General features: G+C 44.6%; 2 protein-coding genes across 2 annotated transcripts in view; both read right to left on the bottom strand.

Moving 5' to 3' along the window:
• The window catches only part of COL9A3 (collagen, type IX, alpha 3), a 36,341-nt gene extending 22,138 nt beyond the window's left edge, over nucleotides 1–14,203 (bottom strand). Inside the window, exons 1-7 of the mRNA XM_009069395.1 lie at nucleotides 14,138–14,203; nucleotides 12,925–13,002; nucleotides 7,729–7,764; nucleotides 6,741–6,794; nucleotides 2,163–2,198; nucleotides 989–1,042; nucleotides 106–159 (exon numbers count right to left, since the gene is read on the bottom strand). Of these exons, the coding sequence (XP_009067643.1) occupies nucleotides 106–159; nucleotides 989–1,042; nucleotides 2,163–2,198; nucleotides 6,741–6,794; nucleotides 7,729–7,764; nucleotides 12,925–13,002; nucleotides 14,138–14,203 (378 nt within the window). The remainder of the gene's footprint in view (nucleotides 1–105; nucleotides 160–988; nucleotides 1,043–2,162; nucleotides 2,199–6,740; nucleotides 6,795–7,728; nucleotides 7,765–12,924; nucleotides 13,003–14,137) is intronic.
• A 4,120-nt stretch (nucleotides 14,204–18,323) lies between these two features.
• On the bottom strand, nucleotides 18,324–23,169 carry LOC103797198 (opioid growth factor receptor-like). The gene is made up of 7 exons (XM_009069393.1): nucleotides 23,095–23,169; nucleotides 22,361–22,423; nucleotides 21,968–22,052; nucleotides 21,513–21,591; nucleotides 20,948–21,014; nucleotides 20,510–20,658; nucleotides 18,324–19,668 (listed from the first exon to the last, which is right to left on the bottom strand). Exons 1-7 carry the CDS (start codon nucleotides 23,167–23,169, stop codon nucleotides 18,324–18,326), a joined length of 1,863 nt encoding a protein of 620 aa, XP_009067641.1.
• Nucleotides 23,170–27,100: the final 3,931 nt, after the last annotated feature.

Genomic DNA, 27,100 nt, shown 5'->3' with positions numbered 1-27,100 from the left:
TCATGGCAATGGCAGGAAATAAAAAGTGCATGTTCTGGCAGCAAGAAGAAAATTTTAGACTCCTCCTGGGAATTTTCTCACATTTATTTGCACATCTTAACTTACAGGAAGTCCAGGTGGTCCAGGAGGCCCTGGGAATCCTGGGAGACCAAAAGGTCCCTAAAGAAGAGAGAAAAAGGGTAAGAATTCCCCTTCAGTGGAAATGCAAAGGGATGTGAAGGGTGGCTACCCAATACCATTAATATTTTTGAACATAAGATATCTCAGCTGGAACTAAACTGCACCTTTCCTTCTGCATAGGCTTTTGTGACTGCAAAGAGAGCAGCAGATGCATATGGAAGAATAGTGATTAGGACAGAAGAACATATCCCTGCACCTACATCCACCTTCCACTTGCTCCATACCTCTCTAGTGGAGCTGTGGGCACCCAAAAATGATGGTACACTTCTGCAGAATGGGTTCCCCCACACTAGACCTGTTCTGTCCAGTGGCTTTGTCGAGGATGCTGGAAGTACAGACCAGCTGGTAACTAATCTCTGTTCTGGTGACAGTGGCTGTTCTGTCCTTACTCACAGCTAGTGAAGGGAGATATGGCTGCAAAGCATTGCACCAGTTGACAGTGGTGACCCTGCATAAGCTGATACAAAGAACAGCAGCCCATGGGGGTTTGTAGGGTTTGTAGTGTCTTCTGCATCACACTTTGGAGTGGGGTGAGACCAGAAATCAAAGAACCATTAAGGTTGGAAAAAACCTCTAGGATCATTGAGTCCAACCTATGACCTAACACCAACATGTCAACATGGCACTAAGTGCCATGTCCAGTCTCACTTTAAACACCTCCAAGGGATGGTGACTCCACCACCTCCCTGGGCAGCACATTTCAGTGTCTAATGACCCTTTCTGTACAGAAATTTTTCCTAATGAACCTCCTTTTCCTGTGGTTCTAGCACATTCAGTAAATGAGAATTAAGTGGTAGGAGAAACTCACAGAAGGACCCCGAAATCCATTTCCACCAGGAAGGCCACTGGGTCCTGGAGGTCCCTGTTGAGTAGAGAGGAGATTTTACACACATGGTGACCTTGACACCCCAAAGCCCAGGGGCAAGCAAACAGTCTGGCTGTATCCTTCTGCCCAGTCCCTCCAAGTAGCTCCATCCAGACTACCGATGCACATCCTGCTTTTTGGGCCATCTCCCCACTGAACACACTGCTGTCACCACTGTGCATTGGCAGTCTGCCTCCCTCAGACACAGGGCAGCTCTGACATGCCCCAGGAACCCATGAAACAAAACCTGCCCCAGAATTGGTCACTTCCAGGGATTACAAGGCTGTTGTGCCTTGGATTTACACCAGTGCCAGTTTCCCCAGGATGAGGGCAAGGATAGAAAACCCACAAGGCTGAAGACCCTGCAGAACTCCATATCCTTCTGCCTGGCACAGGACTCAAGGCCTAGGGTGGTTTTGTAGCACTCAGGGTGTCCAATAAAGATGGCATAATATTTAAAACTCTTTTGACATCATATTCTTAATACTTACTGGAGGTCCTGGTAATCCTTTGCCCTGGAAACATTTAAAACAGTGAAAGATCACTCAGAAACTGAACATACAGGAAGAAAAGAAAACCTCCCAAAATACTGCTTGATCTTTTTTTCTTTTAAGTTCCCTTAGCACTCCCCTGTCCCCAGTTATAATAATTTGCAATCAGAGCAGAGCTGGAGTCTTGATGAATCCTTTTGTTGCCTCTAATCATTTGCATTCCCTTTACATCTCTGTTACCTATGAGACATCTCTAAGAAAGGCAACACACAGTGACAGGATAGTGAGATACAGAGACTTAGGAAGGCAACATCTAGTTTATCTATTTCTCCTCTTCTTTCCTTTTCATTTTTATTAGACATTAGGTAATGTCTAACAATTTTGACAGCATCTGATATGTTAGTCTGTATCCCAAGCTGAGTTGCTTCATAGCATCACAGAGTCTAAGAACAGACCCTGTGTTACCAGAACAGGTCATACATACATATTGAAACACTTCAAACAATATATTCACTCATCCAGGCTTTGATCCCTTTGGGATACAAAGCTTCCCATCTTCTCTTGGTGATGGTTTTGACACAATATTACACAGTTTCATTACATGTGCTGTTCTGGGAGGTACTTACAGCTGGTCCAGGTGGCCCAGCAGGTCCTAGTGCACCCTATGGGAATAAAACAGGATAAAAATCAGCAGGGATAAAAGAGAAACTTCCATATGGGGAGTCACCAATGCCTGTTCTCCTTGCCACCAATCTCTGCTTGGAAACTCCAGCAGTGTCTTGCAGAAACAGGACAAAGCTGGAGATGCTCAGCTGAATCCACAAATACAAGGACAGAAAGCTATGGATAATGACTCTGTCACTCCTGATAAATTACTTGATTAAAGAAGACTCTAAGACAGTGGGGATGGATGTTCAGAACTGGCCCCAGCAACTTTCTTCATCGTTTGCTTCTAAAAGACTCCACAGACACTTCTGGAAGTCCCAGCTGGCCTCAGATTAGGCTTCATGAACATCTAAATGTTCATAACATGAATTTTAGCTATTTGAATTATTCTCATTCATAATACATTCATATTGTAGATCCAGTGACTAAATTATCTGAAACTATTAGCAAAGTTTGGACTCATTCTAGTGAATTTTATTAATTCATACATTTTCTCTTCAAGCAAAAGCAAAGATTTGGCAGCTTCTGCCTCTTCACTAGCTTCCTTGGCAAACCCCCAGTCTACTTTTGCCAATTTGCATTCCTACTCTTAGGCCTGACTAGAGCTTGGTGAGCTTATGTCTCAGACTAGAATTAAATCACTCTTGAAGTTGTTAAGTTCCTGCTTGACTAAAGATAAGAAGACAGAGAGATCTCCTTAGCCCCTTTGTTGCATTGCAAAGTTGACAATTAATTCTAGGTGGTAATTCTGAAACAGAATCACAGAATGGTTTGAGTTGGAAGAAAACTTAAAGCTTATCTCATTCCAACCCCCTGCCATGGGCAGGGACACCTTCCACTAGACCAAGTTGCTCAGAGTCTCATCCAGATTGTCCCTTCCTTTATGCCTGACCCATAAGCTCAATCTGCTCCTCATCCATTCCCAGTGAATGGAAATATAAAAATGAACAAGAATGAACAAAAAAACCTCAGGCAAATTCCAGTGTGATGGGTTGACCTTGGTCAGCACCTGTTAAGATACCTCCAAGAGATACTGAGTGTGTGTTGCTGACTGATGCTCTCAGGTCTGAGACTCCTTGGAAAACAAGTTGACTCTTATTGACAGTTGTTGTGATGAGGAGAGGAAGAGTCATGGCAGGCAGCTGGTGAGAGCAGAGTGACTTGTTCGCTCTTCTTAAAAAGGAAAAAAAGGAAATAAAGAAAGGAAAGAAGTGTTGGAGGTGCTCAGGGACAAAGCAGAGACATCTCCTTCTGCTGGGACATCTCCTTGCACAGGGACAAAGCAATTACAGCATGAGGCTTCCTCAACCTCTTGCCTGTCCAAACCTGCTTTCCAAACACCTCCAAAACAGTGCACAGAAACATCTTGAGAATGATGTCCTGAGGTGGAATTAAATGGTATCTACCTCTAGGACCAAGAGAACAAGGCAGATGTGGAAAATATCCCAAGACACACTGCTGCTCACTGTGATCCCAGGGATGACGTCTGCACTCTCCCAATGTTCTGCGTACCAAAGGAGATTAGAAATATTTTCCCTTATTAACCTTAAGGAGAAAGATACAGAGGACTCAAGGCCTCATTAGGAATGGTCTTGTGAGGAGAGAACTGTAATCCAATAAAAATCAACTCTGCTGGGAATGTCAGCTCATTCATTTCCCTTGCTGCACGTTACACTGGTTTTCCTCCAGTCACTTTTATCTTTAGGCTGAAAGTCCTTACAACTACTGATAGTTGTAAGGGACAAGCTGGGATCTCCTCCTGGGAAGGAAACATTGATTTCCTGGCATCTCCTGACTTACACCCTGATTCTAACACCAACTGCACTGCCCCTTTCTGCTTAGCCCAACGTGCCAGAAGTTCAGCAGAGCACCCAAAATGCTAAGTGTTGGCACTTTAGGCTCCCTAATTTTGGTATCCTGGAGGGTGTAAGGTGTAGCATGCAGCAGTGAACACTCCTGGTACAGTAAGAGACCATCAAGTCCCTGAGGTGACTGCACTGAGTTCAGAGAGGAGACTCTAATTTACATCTCACTTTTAATAACATTTTCTGACTCAACTTAATCTCCAGGTAACAATGTTCTTGCTCTTTTGTTTAGGAAACAATACTACCACGATTTTTCACTTTGCAGTAATGTACTTTGTGAATATACAACCATGGAGCATAGAAAATACTTGATGATTATTGTGACATACATAATAAATTACATTTTCCTTCTTGCTTACACTGTAAAGCAACAAAGTTCAAAAATGGCCTTTGAAAATTTGCCAAAGAAGGACACCAGCATCTAGCATGGAGGTCAGAACCCAGATTGCTTCTAGCTAAAAAGAAAGGATTTTTCAAATTAAAAAAATAAGTAGGATTGATCTAGAATCATAGAATTTAGAGGTTGGAATGGAACTTACAGATCATCTAGTCCCAACCCCTGCCCTGGGCACGGACACCTCCTCACTAGATCAGGTTGCTCAAGGCTCATCCAGCCTGGCCTTGAACACTGCCAGGGTTGGGGCAGCCACCACATCCCTGGGCAACCTGTGCCAGTGTCTCACCACCCTTAGAGTAAAAACCTTTTTTCTAATATCTAACCTAATCTAATCAGCCTGTAAGCAAAACTAGGAGCAAAGCTAATGGATGCTAAGAGCAACAGGAGATACTTCAGATCAAACCCCTTTTGGTGTGCTGCTTGCACCATTCTGTGCCACTGGTCAGACATGAATCATGGGTGGATTGATGGCATGTGGCATATACAGGAAAAGAAATGTTTGGCAATAATGTATTACTGAAAACTGGCTCCCATAAGTCACTAAACAGCTTTGCTGTCAGACATGCCAGTTCAGAAAAATATGCTGATTGAGAAGAAATCACAGTGCTAAGCATGAATTCAAACCCACAGCAGTAAGCAGACACCTTATTTCAGTGGGTCCTGTGAGGCTGAACTACGTTCTAAAAGACAGGGAGAAAAATGAAAGTCAGGATAACAATGTTGTCTTTTGAGAGTGCTAAAGCTTTTAGAGGTTTGTCCTTTTTCCAGGTTTTTATTAGACCAATTAAACCAATTTTCCAGATGGACCAGTGACCTTGAAAAGCTCCTGTAAATGACAACAGGCCCCAAGTTTGCCCCATGCTGACAGATTGAGTTACTGGACATGGGAAAGCATGTCAAACCCAGCCAGGGTAACTGGCTGGGTGCTCCTACTAACCAGCTGAAGAGGAAGTTCTGGTGCCCAGAAATTATCTGCTCAATTACCTTGCAAGCCAAGAGCTGTGTGCTAAAGTGGGCATGGGCAAACACTGTCACCCAGCATAAAACAGGGGCACAAAACTGCTCACAGTCTTCTGTGTGTGGTCCTGAGCTTTTCTATTCTAAAACTCAGGGTTCAGTGCCCAGAAGGTGCTGGACTCTTGCCACAGACTGTCTGAGAGTGGCCAGGATTTTGCAGCCCTGGATCTCTGGGGAGAAAGATGGGCACAAGGGACAGCAAAGAGTGGGGGTTAGTACAGGGAGGATGGATGGAGGCTTGGAGCTGTTGGAGATATTTTGAGCTATGATCAAGATGCTTTGGTCCTGCCACTTGACTTTCCCAGTGGCCACACAAACTTTGCCTTGCACATGGGAAAGGAAGAAGAACATACCAAGTATACATGGCTGTAACACTCATCCTTGACAGCTCACAGATTTTTTGATCTTTGGGTAAGTCCTTGGGACAACAAATGGATTACTGAGATATACTGAACATGTTACAAAAATCCACCTTTTTTAACCTCTGCATGGTACATCCAGCCCATCACTGCAGCCTCCAGCTCAAGAGGCCAGGAAGACAGCTGTGGGTACAAGCCTCATCTTCCCAGCTGGGAGACAGGAAAATAGCCATGCTGGATAACAATCTGTGCTGAGTGGCTCACTAATGGTTAGTTCTTAATGTCACAAGGAGGCCTAAGCGTGGGAGATCGCTGTAGATGATCTGAAGGACATCTGTAACATCTCTGGTGGTTATTTCTCTATCCCTGTGGTGCTCCTTAGCAGAGCTGTAATTTGCAGGAAGTGGAAAAAAACCCTCTTATTCCTTGCTAGCCTGGCTGGGGAATGCTATGGCACAGCAACTAATAATGCAACCATATGGACAGCCCCAGAAATAATAAAAAGTCAAAGTTTAAATAATTAAAACACAGTAGAAGCAATTATAAACATACCAGAGCTGCCTACTCAGGCTACAAATAAAGGCCAAAATAGCTTCACTTTGATAAACTTCATAATTGTGTCAACTGCTGCAGTGAACTTTGTTGGATATTTGAAATGTCACCAGAGCTGTTCTGCACTGGTACTCCCACCACTGAGGTGACCCAAAGCCATTGAAGGCCATGTGAAAGAAAGATGGATCTCATGTCCTGCCTGATGCAAAGCCACCTGGGGCTTCATTTCAAGGGTCCAAGTGTTCTGCAAGGATTTACATCAGAATCAACACCCAAACCTCACCAATTTACATAGCAATGAGAAACCATCAATACAATCATTAGACTCAGATCTAATGTGGTACTCACACGGTCTCCTGGAGGCCCATTTGGGCCAGGTGGACCATCAGTTCCTGTTAAACCCTGTAAAAAAAGCCAAAAGATCAAGAGAATGCCATCCTATCTATTATGCATCTCAAAATTGTTCTCATACTCCTTAATTCAATCCAGAGATGCTTTCAGCTCTTACAGTTTCTCCTGATATGCAAGACATAGGCCCAGGACCCACTTTGCTTCTCCAGCAGGCACAGAGAAGGTTGATGAGACACTTCAAGACAACACTCATGCCTGTGTGAAATATTCAAAAGGTCTAAGAGGAGATGACAAAGTACTCACATCCACTCCAGGAAGGCCAGGCAATCCAGCTTCACCAGCTGCTCCAGGCTTCCCTGGTGCACCTTTTGGCCCCTACATCAGATAAACAGGCAATTATTTTCCAAATAACAACAAGATAAATGTGGCTTGGATTGACACAGGCTACAAGATGGAAGCTCATTTGTGGATGTGCTAATCTTACACTGCGCAACGTGGAAGAATTCCATGAAGAGACATGAATCTTGCCACGAATCCATATCCAAATCCTAAATTCATTTCAGTGCTTTGGCTCACTTCCACATACTCATAAGCTGTTCTTAGTAGGGGGTGGAAAGGGATGTGGTAAGTGGCCAAAGGAAAGAGTTTTGCCACCTGGTACAATTTTGAGCACCCCTTGGCACACTGAGGGGTTGAAGTAGGCTCAAAACAATGCCAAAAATAACCATTGTATACATGATTTGGTGCCAGTATTGTTACACAAGCTTTATTTCTTTTACTTATTTCATTCATTTATTATATATAGCAACGAAGCAGGAGAATGTGTTTGTCCCCTGGAGCAGTGCTGAGCATCCCCAATACTGTGCATCCCTTCTGGAAATTCTATGGCAGGTGAAGAAGAAAGTGAGGCTTTCCCTGTGCCAACTCATGCCCTGTGTCCCTCTCAAAAGGATGAACAAGAGAGTATCAACCAGAAGATACTTACTGGTGGGCCTGGCAAACCAGGAGGGCCTGGCTCTCCCTAAATGAAAGAGAAAAGACATCAGTGTCAGTGCTGAACCTCTCTCTTTGTCAACTTTTTCCAACAGTGTTCCAAACTGCCAGAGGGCTCAAATCTGCCTTCATGCCTACTCCAGGATTTACCATGCTCAGTCTTATGGGGCTGATGCTCTAGATCCTGCTGCTTCCTAAGCAGGATGAGCTTGGATAGCCTTTCCCACACCTGCAATAGCAAATTTGGTGAAATCTGCATCCTCAGAGAGAATCAGTGCTCCTGAACAGTGCCAGCACCTCCAGCTTTTTCCAGGTATACTTAGCACTTGGGGTTGTCTGCAAGTGGAGGCAGAGAGGAAGCTGGATGACCATCAAGGCTCCCAAACACCTTCCTGATGAAACAGAGGGTACAAGGATAGGCTCCAAGTATCCAAAGCACAGTAGGAAACTGGTACTGCCAGGAGCTGGGGACTACCAGAAAGGGATGAACGAACAAACTGCCTTCAACAATTTTCCTCATATGACTAAACCTGGACAGGAAAAGCAAATGAACAAAGCTCCCAGCTGATTTCCACCTAATCCAATTGCACAAACTGGATTAAATTTTTATAAAATATTTCAAAAGCACTCCTTTTTTTTTTTTTCTATTCCAATGGAAAGCAACTTTTAAGAACAGCATTAAAGGTGTTTGGGAGATGATATTTTAAGGCTTTGATCACTTTTTCTAGCTCAACCAGCAGTGACATCATTTAAGAACCTGTGTGGACCCTAGATAAGAAATTTGTATCTTAGTGTTAGCCCCCAAAAGCAGCAAACATTTGTGAACAGCAGAAACTTGACTGGAATTCATTTTCCCAACTCATCCTGCAGAAAATCACTTTGTGTCCCAGTTGGGATGTCTGGATGGTATCCTACCCTCCTGGCATTAGGATAAGAGCACTGAATATTGTGAGAGGCTCAGGTACTGTGTGTGAGCAGAAGGGAAGAGACATGTTGACACCCTGGAAGTAGAAAATCTATATGGAAAAAGGATGGTTATTACCAGAGCAAGGCTGGAAATAACACCATCCCACCTGGGCCTGGTAATTAGGAGCCAGCAGGCAGTATGCAAAGTAGTGGAATTTATAGCATGTTTCTATATTTACTGTGAAGTCTGTGGGCAAATCTTTCCAGACTGGCTGCCTGGAGTTGCTCAGGAGAGGATTTATGTACTGCACTGCTGACCAACCAGCATGTGGACCAAAGGGTCCTTGAACAGAGGGATCTTTATGCTCTGCCTTGCTGAAGCAACTCACTATTCTTTGCCCACAGCTTTACCATAAATAGTTATCAGTACCATAGGTGGGGAGGGTCCCTTGCCAAGGAAATGAAAGGAGCAGTTCTTTTGAAATGAAAAGGCATCTGGAAATGGCAGTAGAGGTGGTTTGCTCCCTCCTCCATCACCCAGCATTCCAGTCACTTACATTTCTTCTTGCCTGTAAGATGGCACAGCATCAGCAAAGGCTCTTGGGGACCATCTTAAACCTTGATCCTGCCGTTGTGGGCCCCTGCAGGACTCTGCAGGAGCACCACAACTTCAGAGAGCTGAACCCAAAGCCTAATCAGTGTTTATATCCCTAATGCCAGATCACTGGGAATTAGAGGCAAGGGCTGTCAGCAAGAGGAAATGCTCTCCTGGTGCTATGTGAGAGGGAAGGAAGTTTACTCTTTCTCAGCAAGTCAAAGCAGGAGACAGAAAGCAGGGAAAAAAAAAAAAGCTTGATTTTTGAAAAGTGACAATTGCTTATTAGCAATTTGAGGAATTACATCCCCAGAAATAATGCACAAGGACTCGTCACTAATTCTTTCGATCATAACATGCTGTTTCTAGTCTTGGGAGAGAGAGATTTTGCTTGTTACCGAGTCTGAAACGTGAAGCATGTTAAAGGCTTTAATTATAAAAGATTTCAGAGGGATTTAATGTTGCAGCTCTCACTGGAAGGCAGGGGTGAAAGCAGGACCTTCCAGAAATTGTGCTGGTGGGGTTCATCCAAGGAGATATCCTGAATAATTCAGCTGCATGTTCTGCATCTCTCGCTGCTCACAGCTGATGGTAAGGGACTGCTGAACACCTCAGCAGCACTCACCCAGCAATGCTTCCCACACCACATTCAGCCAAAGCCATCTGTGAGAATGACCCAGCTGGAGTGACTTAGAGTTCAGAAAATTTGTACATATAAGGTCCAGAAAATTTCAGCTTGCAACTTAAAAAATGCCTCATCACCAAAGAAAACAAACAAAATTATCACAGAATCAACCTGGATGGAAGAGACCTCCAAGGTCATTGAGTCCAACCCTACCGTGGTCACTAGACCATGGCACTAAGTGCCACATCCAGTCTCAGCTTGAAAACCTCCAGGAATGGTGAATCCACCACCTCCCTGGGCAGCACATTCCAATGCCTGAGCACTCTCACCACAAAATATCTCTTCCTAATATCCAACCCAAGCCTGCCCTGGCAGAGCTTGAGTCTGTGCCCTCTTGTCCTGCTGCTGGTTGCCTGGGAGAAGAGACCAACCCCCACCTGACTCCAACCTCCTGTCAGGGAGTTGCAGAGGGTGCTAAGGTCTCCCCTGAGCCTCCTCTTCTCCAGGCTGAACACCCCCAGCTCCCTCAGCCTCTCCTCATAGCACTTGTGCTCCATTCGCTTCCCCAGCCTCATTGCTCTTCTCTGGTTTCTGCAGTGGCAGGGTTGAAACTAATACTAAGAATCTGTATGATCCCCTCCATGCAGGACTAGGAAAATGCAGAGCAGTGCTGGATTTTATATACCATCATTTTTTGGAGTGTACTAATCACAAAGGGCAGCCCTTAAACAGGGAGGCTGTGTGACTCTGCTCAATATCAGCCACAGCCCTGCAACTCTTCTCTGCAGTTCCTGAAAGGACTCAATGTCGTGTTGAATAGCAGGAACCATCCTGGAGCCTGTCCCATCTCACATGAACAGAGCTCATGGGACTGCATGATTTGCACCTTAAATACTTTACTCAGCTCTTTGATTTATTAGGACTAAGTTCTTCATATTAATTAGATGTTGTTATCTGGTCCTGTCCCATGGGGAACCTTCTGAAGATTTTAGCTGTGGATAAAAAGGTGCAGGTTCACATGACTGACATCTCCCTGGGTTCCTGTTTCCAAGAGCAATCAGAAGTGATGCTGGTGCTGTTCCAGGATTAAATATCCTGCAGAAAGCAGGAACTGAACAGGGTTTCTTTCCAATTGCTTATCTGCAGCAGTCAAAACTTGGAGTCTGAAGGGCTTCACCCCTCCCAAACTCTTCTTTTTCCTTCTGTCCTGAATCACAGCCAGCCTTTCCCAAAGCCTGCTGGGCACACCAGTGTCCTGCTCCAGGGACTCCACAGGCTACTGCTGCAAACAGGGATGTGAGTCCTTTGCCTTCTTCTAGGGTGTCCCCTCAAGCCTTTTGTCACATCATGGAAAACAGTGGAAGCTGTTGAGATACCAGCTCTGAACGTCTCACACTACAAAACCAGAGTGAGATTCCCTGTAAAACAGTCCCTACTAGGCAAAAGGACACTTTGAGGGACCAGCTGGAAATCAATGAGGTTCTCTCTTCAGAGCAGCCTGGCTCACAGAGCTGCTGGGAAAGCTGCAGACAAATCACTCCTTGTTCACCGTATACCAGGGAACTCATACATCTTTTTTTTTTTAACCTTCTTATCCAAGAGAAAATGTCCTGCATGGAATGAATAGATTTTTTCAAGGTTGTTTAAAGGCCCAATTCCAATAAACGTACTTCAGGCAAGTTTTAAAAAGCCCTGAACTATTCCATGAGCAGCTCAGAGACACAAGCACTGCTCAAACTGGAAATTGAAGCAGGAACCTGGACTTTTGCATTTGATGTGGTCTTGTTGAAGGTCCATCTGATGCTCATTTTATCCACTGCCAACTACAGGATACAATTCAGTCCTTATCCAACACATGCAAGGAAGCAATAATTTTCCTTTCTATGGAAACATCAATTAAAATAACAGGACAAGATTTTCTCCTCCATTAAGTCCTGGGGTACACAGTCTTCTGCCTCCACAGGAGGAGAAGTAAGGAGCTGTGTGCTGAAACAAAGGTTGTCCTTTTCATTTGCCTTTTGGGCCACTACAAATTCACATCTGGCAACCCACGAGCCAATTCCTGACATTTCATGTGCCAAAGTAAGTTAGGGCTAACCATGCCAACAATGTTGAGATAAAAATCAATATAAGTAAGAGCAGTGTTCAGTGCTGCATACCTGAGTTTCTTCTAGCTTCTTTAGAAACATGGATGCTCTGAAGCATCACATAAACCTCTCTCTGAACTACTGGACGTGCAATGACCCCAGCACACATCATACCCCTGCACTCAACCTTATACAGACCTTGGACATCAAAAAAGAAACATTCTACTTTGCAAGCAGGGTGATGAGTCATAGAATCAACTGGGTTGGAAAAGACCTCCAAGCTCGAGTCCAACCCTACCATGGTTACTAGACCATGGCACTAAGTGCCACATCCAGTCTCAGCTTGAAAAACTCCAGGGATGGTGAATCCACCACCTCCCTGGGCAGCACATTCCAATGCCTGAGCACTCTCTCCACCAAAAATCTCTTACTAATATCTGACCTAAACCTCCCCTGGCAGAGCTTGAGTCTGTGCCCTCTTGTCCTGCTGCTGGTTGCCTGGGAGAAGAGACCAACCCCCACCTGACTCCAGCCTCCTGTCAGGGAGTTGTAGAGGGTGAGAAGGTCTCCTCTGAGCCTCCTCTTCTCCAGGCTGAACACCCCCAGCTCCCTCAGCCTCTCCTCATAGCACCTGTGCTCCATTCCCTTCCCCAGCCTCGTTGCTCTTCTCTGGACCTGCTCCAGCACCTCAATGTCCCTCCTGAGCTGAGGGCCCTGTGTATACACTAGCTGTGTCCCGAGCTCTCCCTTGAGACAAAGATTGATCCTGCAAAGAACCTGAGGCCACTCAGCACCTCCACTCACTTTTCTGACTCTTGCAAAATGAGGTCTCTGTGAGGAGGCTGATTCTCCAGGTCTGTCCACCCCTGTAGTATGCCCAAAGGCTGAAGCTCTGGAGAACAAGAGCAGCTTCTCTGCTCCTTTGGCTCTGCCTCTGCTCCACCCCTCGCCCTCCCTCGGCCGAGCGTCACTCACATCAATGCCGTCCTTGCCAGATGGTCCAGGGGGTCCTCGTGGTCCAGGAGGGCCTTGTGGTCCTATTCTCTGAAGGGACTGGGGGAATGTGAGACAGAAGAGTTTATTTTTGCATCAAAAGAAACACGTGAGCTAGATGAGAAAGCAATGGCCAAGTCCTACAGCTCAACCCTAGATCTGCACTGACCCTCCCTCCCAACCTGGGTGGGCTCAGAGTTGCTTTGGACCAGTGCAAGGCTCTTTGGAAAACCTTGAGCAAATCCTCAGGGCTCCCAGCTCATTTGCCCGGTGGCTTATACTGGGAATCAGAGCTGGTCACTGGGGAGCAAATGGGTTTGGTTGTATGGGAAAGTGTTCTCAATGCCTACAGGCACATTTCGTTTTGGGCAGAGGAGGAAATGCAAAGCCCACGGAGAATAGGTGCCAAGTGCTTAGCAGTAATAATTAATTTACAGTCCCAGTGATGGAAAAGCCTGGCAGACACCAGTGAAGACAGGAGGAGAAAGGCAAAGTCTCCTCTGAACAGGATGCCATTTGAAAATCTGGGATTTTGGAAAGGTCTGAGTTGGGGGGAAGGAAAGAAAGGTCCAATAAATGACTTCTGTATGGAGAGGGCTCCAGAGAGTAATTTGCTGTAGCTTCAGGGAACAAAGGTTTCATTGTAGAAGCAGCTCTGCTAGCAGCAGACGGGACAGCTCTGAATTCCCAAGGCAGGCTGCAAAAATTCCTCACTAACACAATGAAAAACCTCACAGAGGAGTTACTTCCCCAGACAATAATATTAGCAACAGACAGGGAAGTTCAATACATCTTCATGTCTGAAGTGAACAGGGTTAAACATGCTGTTTTATAAGTGTAAAATTTGAAAATTGATGGAGGGAATGAATCAGAAATTCTGATTCAGATGAAGACCTAGATCAGATCAGTCTCACTGGCAACCAAATTCATTGTAAAAGAAAACTGTTTCTCTTACACCCATGGGTCTGCCCTTTCCCAAGGCTTTCCCTCTCACAACTGCAGTCCTGAATGGGAGGACAACACTTTCACAGAAAGTATAAAGCAGCAGTTGTTACACCTCCCTACACAGGTACAAACACATTTTTAACTTTAGTCTAATAACCTGCCTACTGCCACTTTTCATCCCACAGGTACCACAGACCACACTCTGTTACCCTTTTTATCTTGAGCAGAAGACATGAAAGAGGTTTCTCACCTGAGCCGATGCTGTGGCTATGAGCTGACACAGGGAGAGAAGCCCAAGAGTGGAGAATCCAGCCATGGTGCCCAGGCTCTGCCTCTCTCCACTCCTCCTGGGCAGCTAAACCGTTTCTCCTCCAGGGTCCAGCAGATCCCTCCTCCTCCTCCTGGGTCTCAGCTTACAGAGCAGAGACTCCTCTCCTCCAGATAAACCTGTGGCTCCAGCTGGAGGGGCAGAGCTCAGGAGCAAGGCAAGAGGGGCTGAGATTGGAGGAGAGGTTTCAGGAGGAGGTGGGACAAGGAGGGGCAGCAGAGCAGGCAGAGCAGCTCTCATTCATGCCCTGCTGGGCAGCCCCAGCCTCCAGCCAAAGGAGAGGAGCCTACAGAAGGGCTGGACTGGGAGACACGATACAGGATCAAATCTGGGCTGCTCCAGCTTGAGATGCAAACATATTCCTTCGGTCCCACCCGGGACATTTCTCAAAGCCCATCATCACCACCTCTGTGCTGGACAGGTAAAAAGCAACACAGAGTGAGTTATTCAGTGCCTGAGGCCACCTAACTTCAGTGGAGACATTAATATACCTGGAACAAGTGCAAGATCACTACAGAGAAATGCACTTACTGCTTTGAGAGATGGTTTGTTGGCTCTGGAGGTTATTCACATCTGGTTTGGTGTTTTTTAGGGTGATCTGAGGAACATCAACTGATTTCTTGGGACAGTGATGAATCCTGATCAGAAAATATAATCACAGATAAAAGGAGGAAGGAAAAAAGGAGGAATATTCTCAAAGACACACAAAAAAAATAGGAAGAACTGCCTTTGAAATATTTGCAAGGAACAGGACCATTCTTAGCTAGGTGATCCCAAATGGCAATATATTCATGAAGACATCTCCTGCAAATATCTTCATGCTTCCCTTTATCAATCAAAGACAATTTCATCCAAAGCAGGGCTTGAAAGAAGAGAGGAACACTGGCAAACTTCATCAGGACTGAAATGACAACTCACTTGGTTGGGAAGACAAGAGCAGAAGTGGAAAAGCAAAGCTCAAGAAAGGAAAATACCAGTCTCAGTTTGGCATCCTTTCACCAGGAGGTTTGCATGAGCTCACAGTGCACATCTGTCCAGCTCCCCAGCAGCCAATATTCCACCAACCTTTACAGAGGGATAAAGGACTCAGATTTACTAAGTTCCTACAAGATTTTGTGAAACAGGCAGCCAGGGACAGAAAGGGAACTCGTGTCTGTATGTCTTCAGATGGCTTCAAAGGAACTGGAGTGCTTTATCAGATACCACAAACCCTGCAGAGAGAGCAGCACTGCTTTGCACAGCTTGCACCTCCCTCCTCACAGTGAGGCCAACTGATGGCAGGAGAGAAGGCAAAGCAGATCCACATGTGGCCCAGAGCAATCCCAGGACTGGAGGGCTGCTGGCACATGGAGCTTGCTCACAGCCAGCATGGGAAGTCTTGGAGTATTCACCTTCAAGCCCACACCCCCAAGAACAAGAGGAGGCCTGGTCATCCTCTCCTTCCACATGCCCAGGCAGAGGCAGCACAGCTGAAATGACACAGCAACTTACAGAAATCATTACCACAGAGACACTCCTCTATTTGTGTCCTGAAGGGAAAGACCCACTGGACTGAGGTGCCCATGGCCAGGCTGGGCAGGTGCCCTCCTGCCTGGAGGCCCAAGGGATGCTCAAAGTCCTTGTTTGCCCTGCAGAGCACCATGACACCTGTGGGGGGATGGCAGCACACAGGCAAGACAGGACATTCCAACACATGAGGACAGTCCATCCTTGGAAATGTTCAAGGAGAGGCTGGACAGGTCTTTGTGCAGCCTGGTCTAGTGGAAGGCATCCCTGCCCATGGTGGGGAGATTGCACCAAGATGAGCTTTAAGCTTCCAAGCCAAACCATTCTGGGATTCTACGATTTCTGAGCACATTACTAAACAAGAAGCATGGGGAATACTGGGCAGCCCCATGCACCCACTTGTTGGAGGAGACCAAGAACCAGCCAATGGCTATGGTGAGGGGTTGTTGGGGTAGATACATGGTCATGTCCTGCCCTCAAAGATTTTTTTTAAAAATGTGGAAACCGGTATGCAATAAAATCATGCTTTAATAGGTGAATGAACATAAATCTGTGATACAGCTCTGACTGCTGGGAAACATCTGTGAACTCACCACACACACCTACAGTCAAAACTCTAAACCTGACCATGACAGGGAAGGGTTTGGTTTGAGCAATCACTCCAGGCTGGGGGGCTCACAGTGAAATCCCATCAAACACAGAACCAAACATCACCAGAACAAGATACGTGATCTATGCCCCAACTGAGCACATACTCACAATGAAAATTTCATTAAATAAGAAAATTACTATAAATCTGTACAAAACCCCACAATTAACAACTCTTACGAATCTGTTAGGAAAGAATTTTCACTCAGCATCTTCAAGTATTAACACCTGTAGTGAAGTGTATCCTTATTGGCTATTTAACTCCATTTGTTCATTAGAAGAAAACAGTATTTTAAAAACATTAAAGCCTTTTTCCAGCACACATGTGACCATGAACATCAGATGTTAAGCTTGCAGACTTTTATTCCCACACACATGTATGTGGCATGCTGGATCAGGACCTACAGTCTGGGAAGGCAAGTCACCCATCAAATTCCTTGAAAGATGAAGCTTCTCAAGAACTGCAGCAGAGAAGAAAAACATTGCACAGGCAACTGCATCTGTTCTCTGGCAAGGCCTCTGGCCATCTCCTACACAAACCAAACAGCACTGAAAAACCCTAAAACCAAACCAAACAATCTGAGCAAACAGCAAGTTCAGACTATCTGGTTGTTGGAAAACTGTTTCTTCTGCTTCATGAAACAAGTCCTCTGTTGTAAATTTTCAGGAATGAAGGTGCTAAATTGTTTAACACTCCTTCAGACTCAGTAGAATATTGTGTAAGTCAGGCAGAACAGCTGACAGGAGGTCAGGAACACTAAGGCAGGCAAAGAGTTGGCAAAGTCTGAAAGTGAATTCTTGAAGGCTGTAAATAAATGAACCAGACAAGCGTACCCCCTCCAATTAAAGGTTCAATTAACTGCCCCACAAAGCCCAGTGGTTTCCAGACATGCTGCACTTGAACATGCCCTCACTGTCTGACATGCTGATCATTAATGGCAAAGCAATCCTGCCCTAACTAGGAAATGGGTTGGATCTGACACATCTAACCTCACGCAATGGACCTGCAGAAAACAGCCCCACAGGCAAATTACCAGCAAAGGCTGAAAAAATGCAGTGGGAAATATCTGTGCTATTTTGGCAACGGAGGAAGGCCTTTGAACCAAGTCATGGACATGAAAATCTCTGGAAGACTATAAAGGGTCTAAAAGTGGTGGGAAAACCTGGGGAAGAGCAGCTCTAGAGAGCTTTATGCCTGAAGGTTTTTCTCTTATAAACCAATAGACAATTCATATTCTTCACAGCTCTAACAAGCACTACAAAACAACCTCTGTGAGGATAAAGGGAACAAACTGCTCAGCACTTTGCACAAAGGTTTATGCTGGTCAGAAAAAGATTTTGGCTATGTATTTTATCCCAGCCTAAAGTCAAACCTACTTTCTTTATAGGAGGAGAGGTAACTACACTCTGACATCATGTGAAATCCACATACTCAACTCTTTCAGGGAAACAGCAATTTTGACAGGAAACACTCCTGGGAAGGTACAGCCTTTCAAAATAACAAACAGGAGTTACAGGGTAATAGAAAGGCCTGGTAAATTGGGTCATGCTGTCTTATATTAAAAATCCTGTATTTAATAAATACTTAGTTCAAACAAGCAAACAGCTCAGTTTTCCTCATCTCTTTCAGAAGGGACACAGCAGAATCAAAGCAAAGTGCAAAAATCCCCGTTGCTCCAAGATAGCCCTGAACATCAGATAAAAACCAGGAACAGGACATGGACTGTCTGTGAAGATGACTAACTTAGAGTTTTGCTCTTTAGGGTCACCAAGGGCTGGATCTCAGTGAAGTTACTACAGATGATTAAAAACCAAAGTGAGACAGTGGCCAGCCTAGACTGTCCCAAAGGAAGCTTATTCTTCTGTGTACTTCTGTTATCCAAGTCACCAAGGCTGGCTCCCAGCAGTCAGGGCAGTGTCACCTCCCATTGCTTGGGCACTTGCCATGCTGCTCTCACTCTGCTGCTACCTGCTCTCCATCAGGCTCTGCTGCATGCTCAGAGCTTTCAGCTTTTTCTGTTGCAACCTCATCACTATCTTCTTCAGGACAAGTTGGTTTTATGCTCTGCTCAAGATTCTCTGGAGCTTCTTTCTTGTCTGTGACTTCTGCTTGCCCTTTTAGGTCTGCATTTTCTGCCTTTTTCTGCTGTTCTACCTCATCTACCTCACTTTTGCCTCCCAGGACTGTGCTGTTGCAGTGATGCTGATCACTCCTTGCTGTGGCTTGATCTCCACAAGACTCACAGCCATCACTTGGAGAAGTCCAGCCAGTCCTGGGGAGTCTGGAACCAGCTGGGGGTCTCACAGCCTCACTATGTGCATCACCACCACCACCACCCTTCTCACTTGGCACTTCCACAGCTGCACTTTTCTCACTCACATATTCTTTTTCAGCCTCAGCATTTGAAGCAGATGGATTTGCCTTGGCACTAGAGGCTGACGGCCCTGTGTCCAGGTTTATGGCCAAATTGCATGTTTTACTTCTCAATGTTTTTTTGTCAACTTTCCTCCGTTTCACAGCTGCATCAGTGGCCTCTGGCATTGCTGAGTCTTTGGTGCCTGCATCATCTTCTTCCAGTGCTTCCTGATCCTCTTCTGCTTCTAAGAGTGGGCCTGAGGAGGGGATTTCTGCATCAATTGCACATTCTCCCAGATTATGGGAAATGTGTTCAATATCAGCAGAGCTTTTCAATGCTCCACCCTTTTTAGCATCTGCCACATTTGCATCTAGTTTTCTCTTCTTGCTCTCCTTTGTGCAGTCACTCTCGGCTGTACCCTGCACTTCTTCAGCCTCACTGCTTAAATCCTTCTCCTCTTCATCATCTCCTCCCTTCAAAACACATTTGCTTATCTTCTCTTTTACATCTTCATCACTCGCTTCAGGCTGCGAGTTCGCAGCATCTCCAGCTTTCTGTTCAACCTCTGGCGACTGGTCCTGATCCTTTCCCACAGGATCATCACATTTTTTACCAGTTTCCTGTCTATCTGTAGCCTTTTGGTGCAGCTGTGGCTTGGCAGAACGGGGTCTGTACTTCAGGAGTTTGTCATGTGGCCCCCACACGAAGCTGCCGCAAGGTTTGAAGTGTTGCCAAGCATAGTGGACTAGTTCTCTCCTCTTCTGTTTGTTTCTGACAGTAAACAGGAAGTAATCCAAGGCACTTCTCTTGACACTTGGTAATGTCTCCTCAACAAGAGTTTCTGTCAGGAAAAACTTTACCAAGTGCACTTGATAGTGTTCATATCCCATCTCCCCCAGGCACTTCAGGATGCGAGTAATCCGCAAATTGTTGTGGCTGAACCTGAAGGAAACAGGGAAGCAAAGCTGTTAAGGGACAGTCTTACAAGTCACTACAACCTCTGGAGTATCTGCTAAATGTTTTGTCATTTACCCACTGTGATCTATTAAAGACTATTTGACAATCAAAAGGGAAGTACTGGCAGGCTTACTTGAAAAGCACCTAATTCTGCTGTCTGCCTTCAGCAGTACATTCCTAGCCCTTCTTGGGCTGCTAGAATTCATCATCTCAACTGCTTGGAAAGGTTTTGACTTTTTGAATCACCCACCAGTAGGTAACAGCCACCACACTGGGTCTGACACACAAGCCCACACAGCCCAATATCCTATCCCTTACAGCAACCCTTGCCATCTGCATAAAGTGCAACACAGGCACACAAGGAGCTGCCAAAAGTTCATGACTTCCACTAGACACAGCTTATTTTTACCCTTTTTATTTAAATACTTGACAGTCTTCAAGTTGTTTTTTCTTTTGTGACTATGCCAAGTCTTTTTAGAGCCCTTGTTAATATCATCAGGGGTACAAGAACCACAACGGTCCTTACTCAACAAGACTTGCAACAATATAAAAACATCACATTTGCAGAGCACTTTTCAAACAAGGCCTCAAAGCAGTTTACACACACTAGGGCAGCTTTATAAACAATCAGGGAACCCCATGGAACCACTCCTGTTTTGCTGTTTAACAGAATAAAAGTTAAAAATACTTTTGCTAGCTAACATTTTTATCAACAAAAGTCTCTATCCCTCAAGGGCTGAGAATTTCCTTGACTTTGACTTTTTTTTCTCCCCTCACAGAAGTGCCTGGCTGTAGGAAATGACCAGCAGCATAAACTGAGACTCACCTGTTCAAGTTTTCAAATCGTTCAATCCAATTCTGTGCTCTCTTAAGCTCTCCAGTTTCTTCATTGACCAGAGTGATTCCATAAAATCCCAGCATGAGCTTATAAGCACGTATAAACCTTTCCATAACCTCCTGGGAATTCTTAAAGGCCTGAAAACAAGACAAGAGCAATGAGTACAAGGTGCAAGTCTCTAATTACCTGTTTAGTGGCACCTGAATTAAAAACAAGGCTTGATTGTATCACTAAGCATTTCATTTGCTGGTGGAGCTACTGGCAGAGACGACAGATAAATGCTCCACAGTGAGCTCCATGCACACTGAGGACCCAAGGAAGCAATCTAAAAACACTAGACTTCAAATATAAGGCATTTAGGGAAAATCTTAACATCTTTCAGATCTCAAAAAAAAAAAAGAGAGAGATAAAGCTTTAAATAACTACCTGGATTTCTTGGTAGGTGAGTGGCTTGGCATGCCAGTTCATCCCATGCTCACGTAACGGGAACAGCCTGAAGGGAGAGAAATTTTGAGCCCAGATGAGCAAAGATGACACCCAACCTAGGGCACCCATCTTGCTAAAACTAAAAAAGATAAATTCAGAAACTTGTGATATCATAGGTATCTCTTGGAGAACTCACAACCTTATGGACACAGAAGTAATTTACTGTATGAGAAATAAATCCCTCCCATAAAAGCATTGTCTACACCAGTAATAACTGCACACTTGGCTTGTCTGGATCTCTCTCCTTGCCCTAACTTTGTTCTGCAGTGTGCTCCAAGACAAGCATGACTGAGATCTGTTGCCACAGCACTAGAAATCCCTGTCTTCAGGATTTCCACTGCATTGCTGCCAGATGCAAACAACTCAATAAAACTACAGTGGACACAGGTTTCACTCAAGAGCAATTCTGGGCCTTTTGGGAAGCTGAATTCAGGAGCACAGGTCCACCTGACACTTCAAAGAGGCACAACAGAGGAGAGGCACTCTGTTCTTGCAGACAGCTTACCACTGTATGTAGGAATGGTTTTCCTCCAGAATTTCATAGTTGCCCCACCAAGTAATAAGCAGATTCTCAATTGGCAAACCTGAAAGGAAAAGGAAAAGGTCAGGCAAGAAGAAGAAGAAATGCCACCAAATTGAAGTTAAAGTCAGCCGTCATGCCATGTGGCTGATTACCTAGAGCCAGATATTTGCATACAGCCATTAGCTTCTCTAACTAGACAAGCATTCTGGCAAGCCAGAAAAATACCTTAGTTTTCTACCACCAAACAGAAAATCAAGGAAAATACAGCAGGAACAAGGAAATTCTAAAGTGGAAATTCTTGATAGCTTTTTTGTTTCGACTGTGTGCTTTGGTTGGTTGGGTTTTTACTAATTGTCCCACATGGATGAAGTTACTCCTTCACCAATTCAACTAGCTGCAGCAGACTGCACCAAAGAGCCATCCCACAAGGTACTCACCCTGGGGCTTAAAAGAAATCTCATTTTTATAAAAGCTTAAGTTCCACATCTCTTCTTCCTCCTCATTTTCTGATTCTATCAAACCCTGGAGATGAGAAGAAGAAATCAACAAGCAGCAATCTTTTCAAAGGCAATATACACTTGAACACTTCTCCTTGCTTTCCTAAACAATTTCAAGCTAAATCCTTGGAACACGTTTTGGGAAATAACAGCTTGTTGCTGATGCACCCACATGCACATCATCCCTTCCCCCTCACAAATGAACCCTTTAAAGGTTCTGAGCCTGTAAATGGAAAGGCAAGAGGCTGTTCCCAAATCTAGAAGGTGTTCCTAAAGGCAGCAAGGGATGAGGAGGAGCCCTAGGAGCAGGTGCACCATTCCCTGAGCACATACTGGGTAGTTGTGTCTGTATCTCTGCAGGTCTTTAGCTGCAGTCCAGTTGCGCCTCCCGCTGAACTAGAGGAAAAAAAGAGACAGATCAGAGACTCAGAATAAAGTCATCTTCTGCAAAATAAAATAATCCACTGACTCAACTCAGCATCTCTTACACATGTTCCCCTGCATGTGCTCTCCACTCTCACTCCCAGCACCCCAAAACCAGCTGGTTTGTTACTAGAGTTATTTCTCTGCATTCCTGAAGACAACTTTGGACTAAGAAAAGTTCATATCACCTCCTCGAGCCAAAGCATCTCTTTTTCCTTCTAATCTAATCAATCAAAGTTTTCATACATAAATCTTTTATCCCAGTTGGGTTTTGACTACAGAAATGGTCAGAACTAGCTGGAAATCCTTTGAGATTCAATAAAACAAGATGTGTTTCTCTGAGTCACTATAAACCTGAGAGAAGACAGAGGCCAGACTTGAAAACTGTAGAGTTTAAGATGCAAAAATATCCCTTGAAGTCAAGATTCTTATTCCCTGTAGCCATTATTTAAGCAAAAAGTTATCTTCATCTTTGCTTTATGCTCAAGATCAACACTGCTGATTTAGCATCATGCTGATCTGGACAGCAGACAATAATAGACCCACATGGTCACATAAGATATTTAATCTACTGGACTTCTGTTCCAATCATCATCTTCATTATTACTCATCTCTCCAAGTAACCAAACTTATGTCATGCCTACCTGAAAACCCCTGCGAGGTATCCATGATGAATTTGAGCTTTGCCCCTGCAAACAAAATGCATTTAGTTGGAACATTTAGAAACCAAACTTCACTAATAAAAGAAAAAATAGATACAAAATGAGAATACCCACAGCAGTGACTCACAGGATCCCTGTTAGTTGCCAAGTGACAGATTTACCTAGTTACAGCTGAATTCACTTTATCTTATTCATAATTCAAATTGCTATAGAGAGAAACCTGTGGTGCCGCATAAATAAGTTCCAGGTTCTCCTCACTACCCAGATGTGCTAGGTGCATTCCAAATGTCACATTCAGACAGAAATCACAGAGAACAGCTTCATTCCTTCCTCTGAACTTCATGCAAACAGAAGCTGCAAGTATGACTTAGTTTAAATTGCATTTTAACTGAATTATATAGATAGATATTTTTATTCCTTGATTTTTGCAGGGGATTACTCCAAAGATAAGAGATTTTGTTACACTTCACAAGCCACACAGACAGGTTTAATCTTGCTGAGTGCTAAACTATCTCATCCCAAACCATGAAAGTGCTTAAAAGAGTTCTGTCAAGGCAAAACCACCAAAATGAACACGAATACCCTTGAATAAAGGGCTCACTAAAGCAAAGCACAGCAGTCAGTGCTCAAAGCCAGCTCACAGCAAGGGCAGGGACATTGAGCAACAGGGACAGGATGTGCAGACTCTTGCAAAATAAGCATTACAAGAAACTTAGAAGAAGCAAGCAGCAAAACCTCTCCCAAGTTATTTTATAACCTCATTTGGTATTTCTTTAGCTCACTTGCAGAGAGAGAGAACAAAACCACTTTCTAGTGAACACTGAGCACTGCTTCCTTGATTATTAAGGCAGGGGACCAGACTACACTTTGTAACACCTTGTAAGTAAAGAAGTCACCCATTCAGTTGCCCTGTTATGTGGAATCAATTAAAATTCTGTTGCCAGTTACAAAATAGTCAATTTCCAGACAGTCTTTACATTTAAGGTTCTAAAATAACATCCTTGAACACAGTCAGGTGAGACAGAATAACAGTGGTCCTACTTGGAAAAAGAACTGGCTAGCTGAAGACTCAGTGTAGATACAGAGACAGATGCAATGCCATGGGGCAAGGAACTTGCCCAGGAAGAAGCTAGACCCAGGAAAAAGGCATTCTGGAGCACAGCCTTAAAGAGAAGATGGGGAAGAGAGCAAAACTCAGCCCTCCCTTCAAGCAGGTATTCCTGTGTCTCTATAAACTGCACTGTTTAAGCCACACAAACATAACCTTCCCTTTCCTACCAGGTTAGAAACACAAACTAAACACCAAAGCTGAAACTTAGATGTACAAATCAAATCCCTTCAGGTCTCACAGCACTGACAGACAACCTAAGTGGTTTTACCCTCCAAACCTATGTGGCATCAGGCAGAATGTGCATGGCTGTGCCAAGAGTGAGGGAAGCAGAGAAAGGGTCACACAAACAGGATTTGGCTGAGAAGTGCAAACCAGCTGTAACCCAAAGGGATGAACGAACATGTGGACTGTGAATGAGACACAGGAAAGATGACAGAATCCCAGAAGAGTGATTGAAACCTTTTACTGATGGAGATCTAGGAGAAGGCAGAACTGCAGGGTTTGTTATTAGAACAGTGGAACATGAACTCCAAGTGTTGCAGCAGCCTTGGAGGGGAATTTTTCAAAATGAACACAAACCCACGAAGTTTTCAAAGCTCACTCTAGAAGTCAAAGGCACTGAAATGCAAGAGAGCTGGAAACACACACCTGCAGGAACTTCAGGCCATGAACACTGAGTATTTGCAAAGGCACATGCGAAATGCAAAAGCAAAAGTAGGATTTTAAGCTGGTTTTGAGAGTGCATAGTGAAATAATAAAAAACTCTAACCTCACAACTGCATAAAAACATTCTCAGCTTCAGCCAGAAAGAAAACCATCCAGGCTGAGGGGAGAAGAATGAGAATTAGTGTAAAATAAGCAGAAGTAGGAACGAGTTTTGAGACTGATTCATGCCCTGAACAGGCTATAAAGGTATAAACAGATAGCAGATGATTTGCTGTTTCTTTTTGCATTCATTCTCACCGCCCTTACAAGTTTTCAGGCACTGTCAGACAGAGGTGACTACACATTCATCACTGAAGGAAGAATTCCTCTTGAAAAATGCAGAACAAAATTCCAAGGGCCATAAGTCTCAGGGACAACATCCTCCTTTGTAAAGCAAAGCTGGAAAAGGCAAAAAATGGTCCTTGCTTTTACAGCTGTCACAATCCAGAGCTGCTCTAAGATAAAAAAAATAATATCTGAAGAAGAAACACATTCAATAAGAATAACCTGAGTGTTCTGGAGGCATTAAAACTTGTGCCATGGACAAAAGAAAGTTGGTAACATGCCCTCAAACAGTGCAAAACACTTTGAAGAAAATCCCTGCCTCTTCCCTTCAGTATTCCAACTATTCCACCCAAAATACCTGGGACCTTTCCCAGACCTATGTGCACAGAGAAGCTATTTGTCTTTTGGGGTGGTTATTTTAATATCTTCATGCTTATTAAAAAAGCTTACTATTAAACTCCTTTAAGAGCACATGAAGTAGAAAGCTTTATCTGCCTATTTATAGTCTAAAAATACAACGACTTGCTGAAATGAAACTCAAGTGAGGATCAGTTTCCCTTTCCCAGAAAGGGGAGGAGTGAAAGGACTATGGAGTGTTTCAGCTGACCCAGGAAATACTGAATAAGAGACAGTTTTTCATTTGTCAGATTAATGCTGGAGGTGAAATTACTGACACTCCATGTCAAACTCAAAACCACTAGTGCTAAAGAGAGGAACCTCTGATAAGACTAAGAAGTTTTATTCCAAATAAACATTATTTAAAGGTTTAAATTCTGCAGCACTACCTCAATCCTAACTGCAGACATACCTCTAGTTCTAAAACATCAGTTGGCAATTTTTGTTTTCAGAGTTGCTGTAAACACACTCCCTAGAAAATAAAACATGTCTACGAGAAATAAAAAGTTACAGCTCATTTTTAAAAGTGAGCAGATACTATGTGATGGCTTTTTATTAATGGCATAAAAGAGCATAAGAAAAGCCACCAAACCAAGCTGAGGATACTAACCAAAAACTTAAAAGCAAGAACATCAAGAGCAACAACACAAGATCAAATCCAGCAGCCATCAGCATGCAGTGAACAGGCAGGTGCCAGACAGAAAACAGAACCTGTATTTATGGGATGAAGTACCCAGATCATAGGGAACGGTGGGGGGAAAATTATTAAAACCCATCCCATGGCAGCATACTGGATCTTAAGGGGCCATAAAGCCACAGCACCTCACGAGGTTGTCTCGTTTCCTTGAAGATAGAAAAATTCATTGAGATGGACAAATTATGTGCTAGTGACAGCTGCCAGGACAAAACCCCTCTGATGTCTTGCAAGCATTTTAAGCTGCTCCAGTTCCTCGTGGTAAATTAGATACCAGACAGGGAGCCCAAACACCCTGACAGCACACAGAGGGTGCCCTGGGCAGGTACAGAGTGCTCATCACTCACAGGGGTGAGAGCTCCAGCGATTCCAGACAAAAACGGATGCTTTGCACAGGGAGAACAGGGAAAGGGCTAGGGAAAGGCAGGGAAAAGGGCTAGGGAAAGGCAGGAAAAGGGCCAGGGAAAGGCAGGGAAAAGGGCTAGGGAAAGGCAGGGAAAAGGGCTAGGGAAAGGCAGGAAAAGGGCCAGGGAAAGGCAGGGAAAAGGGCTAGGGAAAGGCAGGGAAAAGGGCTAGGGGAAGGCAGGGAAAAGGGCTAGGGGAAGGCAGGGAAAGGGGCTAGGGGAAGGCAGGGAAAGGGGCTAGGGGAAGGCAGGGGAAAGGGGCTAGGGAAAGGCAGGGAAAAGGGCTAGGGGAAGGCAGGGAAAGGGGCTAGGGGAAGGCAGGGAAGGCGCTAGGGGAAAGCAGGGAAAGGCTCCGGCCGCAAGGTCCGAGGGGCTCAGAGCAGAAAGAGGCTC

This window comes from Acanthisitta chloris, unplaced genomic scaffold (assembly GCF_000695815.1).
Source record: "Acanthisitta chloris isolate BGI_N310 unplaced genomic scaffold, ASM69581v1 scaffold37222, whole genome shotgun sequence".
Classification (NCBI taxonomy): domain Eukaryota; kingdom Metazoa; phylum Chordata; class Aves; order Passeriformes; family Acanthisittidae; genus Acanthisitta; species Acanthisitta chloris.
The sequence above is the reverse complement of the archived record's forward strand: the minus strand, read 5'-3'. Positions and strand labels throughout refer to the sequence as shown.